Below are 12,465 nucleotides of genomic sequence, written 5' to 3'. Positions count from 1 at the left end.
GAATAAATAATCCATTCTTTAGCATTTTATAACTCAGTCATTCTTCACTGACAATGATTTTTCAGCATTATCTTCTGAATGAGGAATTAATAAAAATTTTCCATAAATTTTTGGATTATATTAGGACATGTTCATTCCTATGGCTCTCTTTAGATTACTATAGTCAAATTATGGACTCCATTTGAAGCAAAAGTAGCAGCATTACTATGAACATTCTTACACTACTTTATTATGTTTGAAGTAGTATTTCCTTGGTTTCTAACATGTTTTTATATCCCATGCAGAGAAGAAATTTCACTTTGGCTTTTCAGGCAGCTGAAAGTGTTGGCATCAAATCTACTCTGGTAAGTTTTAACTGCATACTGAATGAATTATGACCCATTTATAAAGATCAAATTATTCTATTTTGTACTTTTGAAAGATTTTGATGCTTTATACTTAAAAATAGCAGCGGATGAGCTCAGCTAGAGGTTGTTGCCCCTGTATCGTACTTGACTGAAAAACATAAAAGATACTCCCTACCTCAGTGGCTTTGTTTAATAAACCCACTCCCGTCAACAACTTAAGCTTACATGTTTTTTGCATTAAATAGTGACTGAGATACAGACCTGTAGTCCAGCAGCTACAGCAAAGGCAACAGTGTAATAGCCTGTAGCAGATAAACACTTAAGCTATAAAAGGAAGATTCATCAAACCTCATCTCTCAATATCATAAGAAATAATAATAAAGGCAATGGATTTGTTTGAGAATAATTTGAGAAATAGTTGTGTGATACAATCTTCAAGAATTCATTAATTCTCTCCTGTCTCTGACCTACTTTCAAATTATTTGGGGTTTTTGAAATTCTGGAGGTACAAATCAAGCTATGTTATTTGTTCTTTTGCTTAGTGTAATATGAAAGTCAAGATTTATCTCTTAAACTTTTCATTTGTCGTCATTGTAAATAATTTTAAGGTTTTTTTCAATTATTGTTTATAATAAGCTTATACAAATCTTAGCGTAAAAGAATTAGTTTTCAATAGTGTAGTATTTCTAGAAAAGGAAGATTTCTGAAGGTATGGAATTGGGAGTATCCCAAGCCCTTGTCAATAATCACAAAAATCCAGCTAAAATTGCCAGTATCAGAAATGATACTTAAGTGATACTTTTGTAACCTAAATTCTAACAGAGCTGCCATAGTTAGCAACTAATAATACAACACAGTTAGACATTTTTAAAAATAACACTTCCCTTGATCCTTATCAGCACTTTTACCCCCCCAGCATTGTATTTGCTGACAATGACAGTGTAACTGTTGGGCTTTTGTACTTTGACTTTGTCGGTGATCTGAAACATTGAAGTTTCTTACCAAATGCTGCTGTAAGAACTAGATTGTGGAAAATAACTGCAGTAATTCTTCCATAATTCAGCTTTAGTCTAAACGGTTACTGTCTGTCCTTTCTTTTTGTAATGTACTTAATTACAGATACTCTAAAAAGGCAAACTGAGTGGAATGAAATCTTCTAAGTGCAAATTGTATCTATCATAAGGATTTAGAATCTATTTACATACCTACATACGCAGTGTGTATGATGTGTATGTTTGTGGATTTTTTTCCTTGTCCATATTACATGGGTGGAGGGTGAAAAAGGGTGTGAAAACGACTGTATGTAAATAGTAGTGGTAATGTAAGGGGAAGTTATTTGTTCCCTGAATAAGAAAGTGTTTGGCTACTTTCCTGTAGAAAATTTAAAAGAAACATTTTCTCTTTTTTGAGTTCTGGAAGTTCCTGGACCCAAAGCTTACAAAATAGACCCTTACAGTAAACAAAATTTATGAGAAACTACATCACTCTGTTTTCCTTTGTACATGTGCCTTTGAAAAGGGTAGATGAGGCTTTGTTTACCCTGCTTATTCACTGACAATCTGGTATACTGTTACTATGAAACACATGTGAACTGGCCTGTCAGTTAGACACGAACTGTTCGCTTTGTTTCTTGGATATACCCAGATTGGTAGTAAAGTAAACTTCCCTCTTCCTTGCCTCTTTACTCAAAAATATGTATAAAATAATCTAAAGTTCAGTAGTTTACTGTAAAATGGGATTCAATTATTTATTGATGCTTGACTCTTACCCTGATATGAATTTTTAACTTAAGCTTCAATTAATATCTGGGCCTTGATTCTGTGACTCACGGTTCTAGGTAGATTGCATTGACTTGCGAGGCTGGTGGAGGGGTATGCGAACACTGAAGTCTTGACTACTATAGTAATTGTACTAAGTGGGGGACGACTCAAGCATGCACAACATTAGACATTTTGATCTTAAGTCAACAAAATAACTATTTACAGATATGCTATTCATAGCTGTTTACATTTTGTAAGCCATACAAAGATATATGGAAGAAAACAGAGCTTTCTTCATCAGTGCTTTAAATTGTGGAAACTTTACAGATTTGCCATTCCCAGGAATTTGTAAAAACACTACCACGTTACTCACAAGGTTATCATTCCTGATTTTGACCAATCTGTTTTCTGTGACAGGACATCAATGAAATGGTGCGAACTGAGCGTCCAGACTGGCAGAATGTCATGCTGTATGTTACAGCAATTTACAAATACTTTGAAACCTGAAACCCTAATAATTCAACAGATCCATGGGATAGAACCAACATGAGCTACCAGATGGAAATCTTATTGAAATGCTAATCCCCATTTCACTGAAAACTGGCAACATTTGAGTCCCCTCAAACTTCAGTGACACTATCCCGGATTGCCTCAGATTGCTTCAGCTACTAAGCCTGGAAACAACTGTTTAAAAGCAAGAACTTGTTGCCACAGTGCTTGTAATAACCCAAGTTATTAAGCTATTCAGATTAATTATGTAGCCTAAAGAGCCTGGACTACTTATGTGCTGCCTTTCCAGCCAGACTTCCTGAAGCTTTCTTTCCTAGGAGAGTGAGATGAATGGATCCTCTAGCATATAGGAGACTGAATGTACAGATAAAGCTTTGAGAAGGAAAAGGGTAACATGGCGTCATATTACTGAACTTTCTGTAGCATCCTGATACCACAGAGTCTGAATATTCTACCCGCAGCATATGGCACCCCAATACAGTAGAGTTCTTAATGGTAATTTAGTTACTGCCTTTACAGCTATTTTCCCTCCTTTAACTATTCTAAATATGCACAATATTCTAGGAAAACAAGCTTTTATTCCATAACGACAAATTGAGTGGAAAAGTGCTCTCGATACCTCGAAAAATTTGGCACAGAAGAACTCTTCATTCTAACGCTTCGTTATAAGCCTACCTCTGTCACAGTGATGTGGCTTCCAACTTTATCTTATGGATTGTAAAGACTAGCACATACAGCTCCTGGTTTTCAGGGTACGCTATACTTCAAGGAATCTGTCCAAACTCCCTGTGCTTCCATTATAACAGAAATGAATCAATAATCAACCCTTGTATGGCTTGTTCTTTCTCCTCTTCCTCCTTTGCCTGTGTAGCGCACACGGCTACTGCAGGCCTTAGTCTACAGCAATACGAGCATACGTCATGGATTTCTGTGGTAGAACTTTGGAACTGGGATGGCATTTCCTCTGCAGAGAAGATATTTCAATAAGATATAATAATGAAGTAGTTTGTCTCAAAATCCAGCTTTGCCATGTTTTCTGTGTGTTTTTGATTGATCTTGCACATCCTCATCTGACTGACAGAAGGTGAGATGTTCTCTGACAAGAACTATGGAGGACCTGATGTAATGTGTATACACCCAGTAGTCTTGAATATTGCATGGAAATGACTCATTGTCACAAGGAAGGAATTGAGATTTAGTCTGCTCAACTTCTATTTTCCTAAAACGTACCTGGATTTATGTAACAGCTCTCGGGCAAAAGAGTTCAAGTAAGTGCCTTAGCGATCATTGAATTGATACATCCTGGCACTTCAGGGCCTTGTGCAGAATGTTAATGGCTCAGAACGATTTCATATATCCATTTGTCATAAGCTGTTTGTTGTAATCTTGTTTGTCAAATCAAGGGAAGACTTCACTCTATCATTGCTTCTGCCTCTTATTTTTCTGAATACTTATCAGCAGTTAAGCCACAGTTGAAAGTCTCTCATTAATATTAAGCAGAAGCCTACTTTAGAAGTGAGTTCTTTAACAATTGCTATTTATAAGCACATGCTCTTTCAACACAGTAACCCTGTTATAAAGAAAATGAATCTGCCATTCCTATGGTGCTCTTATGACTGTTAAGGACAGTTTGAATGTCATAGATGTTAACCCAGTGAATGCAACTGTGCTTGGCATCTGTGAAACTTCATCATGGTATAAAAGCACAGATTTAACTCAATTATTGCCAAATACAAAAACTTATCATCTGAAGAACATAGCCCATGTGAAGAGTAATAATTCAGCATGTCTCTAGCAGCTAGCATTGTATAAAAATATACATTTACACTGACATGTGCCTGTGAGAATTACAAAAAGTTTGCAGAATAACTACTTAATCCATACTGAGGCCCTTTAGAGAAGTTTTCAGAGCAGCAGTGTCTCACACATTCTTACAGTTCTTTAGAACCCTAAAAGTAGCTAGATACCCTCAGATTATTAATTGGTGCATTTGAAGAGCCAACATAATCTAAAGACAATTGTTGCAAGAGAGGCTTCAAGTGAAAAATCTTCATTAACAGATTTTAATAAAAGTCTGATATACAATTCCCTCTCCTGTATATTTCTTAAAAAAAAAAATTGTTTACTTCATTTCTCCAAGTAAGTTTCAGTAAGAGTAGTCTTCTTGGAAATACACTTTATTGCTCTCACATTCCATCTCCTACTTCTAAATTCCAGGTTTTGCCAATTTGTGTTTAAAAAACCCTTTTATTCACCCTCTGAACAGACATCCTTATCTATGATTGTCTTATTTATTGCCTTAGATTTTAAGAAAATATTTTTCTAATGAAAAGGATAGCATTTCTTGGTCTAAATTAATTCATGACCTGTTTTGCTAAGGTAATTTGAGCTTTAAGCTGATTTTTTTCTGTCCAGTGGTCAACTTCATTTACCTGGAATGTTGTATTAGTCCTTAACTGAAATAACACTAATAGTTAACCATTTGTAAAAGGGGAAATCACATTTTCCAGATAGTTTCTTTTAAAAAGATGAGCTGCTAGTCTTCAGAGAGAGAGGAAAAAAAAAGTTGTTAGTAATTAGAAAAATCATCTTGTTTTGAACTTCAGAGCTCTGCAAACTTCTTGGTGTGATCTGTCTGATAAACCTCTGCTGAATTCATATCTGTAAAGGAATATTGGGCTTCATGAAGAGGTTTTTTTTATAATGATATATCTGAGCCTTTACACATAAGATGCTGCACAGCTGTCCAAGTGTAAGTAATGAAGCAATGGAAGATCTAAAACAAACATAATGCCCTGCTGCATTCTACAACATGTTTTTTCTGAAGGTTCAAACTGCATTCAGTTTTTCAAGAGGAAGAATAGCTGTAGCTCTTTTGGACGTGGATGATACTGTTCTGTTTGGTTCCTACTCATAGTCAATCCTGAAACAGCCTGGTTTTTTGTACCTATGAAGTGCAAGTTTATGCTGATTTACTTTCTTTTTAATCCAGAAAATATTTCTGAATGTACTAAAAAAAGGACAAATATTTTATCAACAATTTATATTATTGCATTTTAATATGTGCCTTGCAAATGCCTGTGCTGTAGTATATCAGGGTTACTCATTGCCAGCTGTAGGGGTGGGGTGGACAACAAAATGGAGCTGTTGAACATATTGATGCACTTACAGCTATATCATCTTCTGGATCCTGTTTACTGAAACGCTTCCATAGATTAGAGAGGTCAGTTTAGAGCCAGATGTGTATTCAGTTTGGCTAGTTGTCATCCTGATGCAAGATCATTAGCAATGAGCTGAATGGACAGTTGTGAGGTTTTCTTTACCAAAAAAAAAAGGGATGGGAGGAAAAATTAAAATTTGGTTATTTGGGAAAATTCTGTCAGAGAGGTTTTGGTATGGAGTATCTAACAATAACAGAACTGGGATGACTTCAGAATGGATTACGCTTGATTTGGTTTTCATTTGGTTTTGTTTGATCCAGTTTGATGTGGTTGTCTTGTATATTTAAAGAGAAATACTAAATTAATATCTCTGGTGTGGATCTCTGGCCCTCACAAAGACTTCTCATTCTCATGCCTCTGAAAAATTGTTAGTGAAATTTTCCCTTTTAAAATTGTGTTTGTGGTTAGGTTACCCAGAATATAATATTTAATTACAGCATATTCTGATTTAAAAGTAAATTTTTGTCTCCTTTGCATAAAATATATTCCTCAAGTTACATGTAGCATTTCTGATAATTTTTTGTCTCCAATTTTGTAAAATATTTCCACTGTTTGTGTTTTTCTGTAAAGTCCATCATCATGCTTTAGGGGCCCCTTAATTTGCCAGAGCTAAATGAACTCGGCTTTAATGTATTGGTGTAAACTTGTATTAATATTACTGGCAGAGTCATACTCTGGTTTTACATGCATAAGGAGAAATAAATTTGGCCCTTGCTTTAATGATGCAGTACAGTGGTTTAAACTGCTAAGGATCTGCCTTAAGAGTTTTGTAGCCATGGTGAAAAATTCTCATTGGCATCTCATTTCTGCTAATAATCTCAATGTTAAGTTCTTACCTATTTTTTCAGTTCCCTGATTCAACACTTCAGACATTTGGATTCTGTTGCATGTTTTGCATCACTAAAAAATGACTTTTACTCAATTCTGTCTATTTCTGTAGAGTTTTGGCCCGGGGTACAAATTTTGTTATAGCCTAGTTTTAAACAAGATTATTTGGGAAGTTGGAGATACGGAGAGCTTCTGGGTGTTTTTCTTACTTTCTGTGTTCTGCTTGTGATTGGTTTGGGAACGCTGTCTGGTTTTCAGGTGATAGGTGATAATATCTTCCAAAGCTGCCCCCTCTGGATGGCTGGCGTGAAGCTATGCATAGGCTAAAGTTAAGCCTTTAAAACTGTGTTCATGGGACTCATGTGGTGACTTTACTACTTATTTGCCTCTTGCAACTAATACAATCACAGCTTAACTGCGGGCTGCATCAAGCAGGAGCTATTAAGGGGCAGAATTCTTCTGGGAAGGAATCCAGTTGTACACCTTTACACTATTTTTTGCCTATTGTGAGTAATACTTTTGCTGAGGTGGCCTAAGAAAGAGGATTTTAAAATAGTAGTGTTCATGTACAGACTGATTTAACTATATAGTTTGTTTGTGGTCCTTCCCTTAACTTGGTAAATATTTATTTCTGTTTTATTTTTATGTTCTGCCAAGCTCTATTTCTGCAGTTCCTTTCTTTAAGCTAGCATTAGTATATGCATACATAGTAACATTAACCAGTTTGAGGAATGATTTGATGAGAAGTGGTATGAAAGTGCAGTCATCATCCACAAGTTCTGGACGTGCCACCGTGCTTTCCCAAGTTGGTGTGTGTTGATTGGCAAAACACGTTAGAGCTGCTTAACTCTCCCCCACGACTTCCTTATCTCCCACATAGCCTACATCACCCCAGGGTGTCCATCAGGTGCTCTTGCCCCCAAATTATCAACTCCTTAGATGAGTTAAGAGTTCATAGACATCTCTTAATATATTCAATTGTCCCTATTTAGAAAGGTATCTCTAATAGTGTTTCTGCTTTCAAAGGAGAGTGGCTGGATGGGTTTTAAATTACTGTCCGGCTTGCTGAGCATTCCCAGTCTTTCATTCAGCTAAGTTTTTTCGGTTGTATTCCCTGATTTCAGTATCAGTGTTGTAGTACGCTTTGTAATTGTCAAAGCCAAGATGTTAAGCATTTGGAATATGTAGCAAGTATGCTTTTGATAATTAATGCTGAGTAACTTAAAAGATCAAGGTTTGTACAGTTCTGATCTCTGTTAGAGTGTTGATACGAGTGTCTTTTTCTCCTTATGTATTTGTGCTTGCCAGTTTTTGGGATGCAACACCCTTGAACTCAGTTTGACAAGGCCGCTATCCTGGCCTCCTTAAATTAATTCATTCTGCAGTAATAGAATTATTTCCTCACACTGAAACTTCAGTAAAACCTATGAATACCAGATGACGTTTTTCCAACTGACATTAGCTTTTACTTGGAATATTCCTTACCCTTAGGCCATTGTCTGCCACAGAGTTTCACATAAAGTTCCCATCAGTTCCAGCAGGACTCGTGGATACAAAACAGTAGAGTAAACTTTTGGCAGAATATTATGGCAGCCTGATGCAATTAAGCTGGTTTCATTTTAATCCCCTATTTTCAGGGGGTTTCAGTTTAGCCAAAATCACTTACTCAAAGCTGAGATGTGGCACGTTTGTTCTCCACTGGGAAGTACGCTTCTGTTTAATAATATTTTTATGAGATTGTATTTATGGAAATGGAAAGAAAAATGTCATGAAGCTAGTTTTGTTGCACTTTTACTAAGGCTTTTGTATTTTGCATAGAGTTCTAGAATATGAACAAGCTGTTTGGGGAAGTCAAGGCTGAAAACCTACTCTGCCCCAGCATAGCAATGTATTACGTGCATTTTCATTCTAGTGATATATGTATTATTTTAATTGCATGTAACTAGTGTATTTATATGGTAGGTAGGAAGCCCAGTGGACACTTCCTGCTGCAGAGGAGCCATTGGCGGTCCTGGTTCCGCAGTTCATGAACTGACTTGTCTTGACAGTAGACTGCATTTGCAATAATGGAATAGTCAATTTTTGTTTCTGAACTCTTATTTCAACAAATGGGGAGGAAGAGGCACTTTTTTCGTTCCATTGTTGAAATTTCTCTGGAGGCTTTTACTGGTTTCCAATTATTGCATATGCTCAACTAGGATGATTACTTGGGAATCAGTTCAGTAAAGAGGGCATATGTACACGTAACATACTCAAGTAATTAATCCTTGTAACTTACAACATTTCAGTTTGTTAGAAACTTTTGTTTTTACGTGTATTATAAGGTCAATTTAACTATTTTTAAGTAGCACTTTTATACATATCTGAAGGGTTTTTTTTGAACAGAAACGTTTTTTCTGTATGTTATCTAATGGGAAGAAAGTATAACGCTACTAAACAAAGCATAGACTAGTTAGCCTCCAGACTGTAAGTTCACTTTAGGTCAGTAATGATCAAGAGTTGTTCAATGTACATGAAATAAATCAGTGAACCCTTTTAATATTGGACAACTCTCCAGATCAAAGTCAGAAGGGCATTAATTGGTACCCTCCAACTCTCGGATGAGGGTACTTTCAGTTCAGGTGTGAGGCAGAATTGACAGAACAATATGGTAAATTTTGGACTTCATGAAAGAACAGAATTTTGTTGATATCTCAGTCTAACTTCACAGCAGTATATTGGTTAAGGACTAACCTTGTTTGAGATGGCACTGCAGCCAGTAATAATATCTCCTAAATAGCTAATTTAAAGTTAATTTTCTGTGGCCTTTAAAGATAATGTAAAAACCAGTGATTCTTAAAAGCTCTTCTCATCCATCCAGCTTTTCTGATTTGTATTGGTTTTACACTCCCTTGAAACACAACTGTTAGACTTACCTAACAGTACATGTATGGGTTTAGTAATTCTTGTTCTAGACAACAAGCACTTTTCTTTTTTCCAGAACCCTTTCAAATGGTTTACACACACACATTGACATATATGGACATTATACATATAGAGAGAGGTTTTGCATAAATGAATATATGTACATATATATACATACATATATACATGTGTGTATACATATATGTACATCTGCAGGTTCTTAATTAAACTGAACATGTTTCAAGAAGTGCTTGCGTCTTGAATACTTAGGGTGGTGTATTAGTGTATATATTTAAAAGGTAAGGAGGAAAAAAACTTTTTGTTTGCTTCTGGTTAGAGCTGAGAAATACAGGTTTGAGGAAAATTAGGAAGTATGTTCAAATTGTATTTCACCCTGTTCCTGCTTTGAAAGGCACAAGCTGTTAATCATTGGAACTTAAAAGGTCAGCAAGCATATTTTAAGCTAAACCTTTTGGAGGACCAATATGCTTTTAGTTTGCAAGGACCACTAAAGATCTGGGCATTTACTTTCTCCATAATGTATTCTGTATGAGTATTTAGTATGTATGCCTTCAATTTGCCAATGTTGCCATGTTTTCTTCTTAATTATTCATGAAATAAAGATTGCAAATAGCAAAATGTGTGTTGATGTTTTCTTGAGTGAAGCCACTACAAAAGGGAATATTTTAACGCTATTTCTGGCACCGTGGTTTTTCAGGAGTAAATATTACAGGAAGTAGTTTGCGGAGGTTTATACACTATGGGTGAGAAGGGCATGCAAATGATTTGCATGCAAATAACCTCATGATTTTTTGGAAGCCATGTCTGTCTTGGTATACCAGCATACATTAGAGCATCTACCCCCAAAGGGTTTTAAATTATAAGATGGTGAATACCCTGGTTAAGAGGTATGTATTTAAGGCATCTGCTTAGCCTGTATTGTCCTAGTCTTGAATATGAGTAACAGAGAAGGGAATTGCAGAGAATATGTTCAATTCAGGCAACTTCCATAATGCATTGCAGGATTAGAATTATTTAAATGTTACTTAACCCAACCCAAGTAAGGCAATGCATGTGTACGTGCTTGCTCCCTCTCTCTCTCTCTGTCTCCAGGAACTGGGCTGGGGAGGGATTGGGGACTTAATCTTTATAACAGTTCAGAGTATTTAAAGTAGATGCCCAAAAATGAAATTTCCAGGTGAAAATAAAGACTAGAACACCTTAAATCTGATTTCATCTCAATCATCCTGGATGGTAACTGTTTTCAAATGCTGTTTTAGAGCTTTAGTTTCAAGTGCTCTGGAATAAATTGGATCCAGAGGTTTGGATTGAGCTCCTGTTTATTGCAAATGGTGTTCTTAAATGCACTGACTAGTATACTTATTTTAATTCTATCTCTTTCTTACATAATTTTTTTGAGATTTTATGTGATGTTTCTGACTGTTCAGCAATCCAGAAAAGTCTTTTGTCTCAGTAATGTTATTCTGCAAGAAAATGTCTCACTTCTCCTTTGTTGAGGTGAAATATTCTCCCTGAATTTGAGTGGTTTAAGAAAACTCTTCTTAGTTCTCAGAATGGATTTATATCCTGTTTTTAAGCATGGATCTTCAGTTTTCATAATTCTTTTAAAAATAAATATTTTAAAAGTGTAGTGTAGTAAACTCATGTCAGAAAATAGATGTTTTTCTTTTCTGTAGCAAGTGCATGACAGCATTGCAGAAGTGACTTGTACACCTGCAATTGGCAATCTGAAGGTCAAGACAGAAGCGGTGAGCCGGGCAGAAGCCAGGCTTGAGGTATGCTAAAAGAGTAGTGTCTGCCCAATCTGTAAGGCTGCAACTTTTCTTTCCCATATCCACTGAAATAATATTCCCTAACCAAAGTTTTTTTCATGGATTGTCTTCCAAGCTGTCACTACAGAATTTTGTTAAACATGTGGAACTAGCTCCATAAGTGTGTTTAAGTTGAATATAATAAAATCACTTAAATAATTTTGAAGGACTTACCATAATGTAAAACAGCAGCTATATGGAATAGTTAAATGAAAACCTCAGAAGCAACAGCAATGTAATATTCCATTGTATTAAATAACAAAGCTTATATTGGAGTCACGATTGTTCTGCAGTTAAATTCTATATAGGAACTAGGTTAACATTACAGAACTTTCAGCTAAAATTCTTATAAAGGCTTTCACAATTGCAGCTACTGTTAAGACTTTTAAAAAAAGAAGTGCTGAATTCTGTGCCTTTCACATTGTTCACCCCCTCTTAGCTCCCTCACTTAGTGTTTTGTCTACAGGGTTTTTTTCAGCACTATCTCTCCTTGGGCCCAGCATTTGTGTTCTCCTTGTTTCTTAAACTGGTGTTTTCTTTTTTGTCCTCAATACACAAGGTTGAGTGAGGTACAGAATTTCTTCTTTGAATTTACTAGTGATGGTATTGTGGAAAGCTCCAATACCTTCCATATGAATTACTGCTTGATGCTGCAACCCAACACCTTGAACGGAGAAGTTAGCTAATTAGTGTCTCTATTCCTGGCAGCTCAAGATTAGAAGAGCATTTATGTCTGATTAAATGTTTTTAATTTGCTTCATTTGTATTAGAAAAGTTGCTTTGACACTTTTCCCATGCAAGTCTCTGTTTAGAAAAAATTTTGTCTATGAATTTTGAAAAAAAGAAAAGTAGATAAGGGACTGATGCCATCAATCCTAATCCAAGTTAAGGTTTTTACTAGTCTTTGTCTGCCACTGCCCTCTGTATCACCATGGTTTAGCCGAACTCTGTGTGTAGAACTGAATTTCTCTATGTACAATGTAGACTTTTCTTAGATGTTCTTTGCCCTTCAGGATTTTCAGTTCTTTGGAACCTCCTTAATCGCATTATGAAAATAGGGTCG

The 12,465-nt window shown here is 35.8% G+C and overlaps 1 protein-coding gene across 3 annotated transcripts in view; it reads left to right on the top strand.

The window, feature by feature from the left end:
* Nucleotides 1–10,209, top strand: part of SPECC1L (sperm antigen with calponin homology and coiled-coil domains 1 like) — a 74,084-nt gene extending 63,875 nt beyond the window's left edge. For all 3 annotated transcript variants that reach the window (XM_030025148.1, XM_030025146.1, XM_030025147.1), the window contains 2 exons: nucleotides 285–344; nucleotides 2,525–10,209. In XM_030025148.1, coding sequence (XP_029881008.1) covers nucleotides 285–344; nucleotides 2,525–2,614 — 150 coding nt within the window. In that variant the 3' untranslated portion in view covers nucleotides 2,615–10,209. The remainder of the gene's footprint in view (nucleotides 1–284; nucleotides 345–2,524) is intronic.
* The last annotated feature ends 2,256 nt before the right edge of the window (nucleotides 10,210–12,465 follow it).

The sequence above is a fragment of the Aquila chrysaetos genome, chromosome 9 (genome assembly GCF_900496995.4).
Source record: "Aquila chrysaetos chrysaetos chromosome 9, bAquChr1.4, whole genome shotgun sequence".
NCBI lineage: Eukaryota > Metazoa > Chordata > Aves > Accipitriformes > Accipitridae > Aquila > Aquila chrysaetos.
This window is presented reverse-complemented; position numbering and strand designations above follow the sequence as displayed.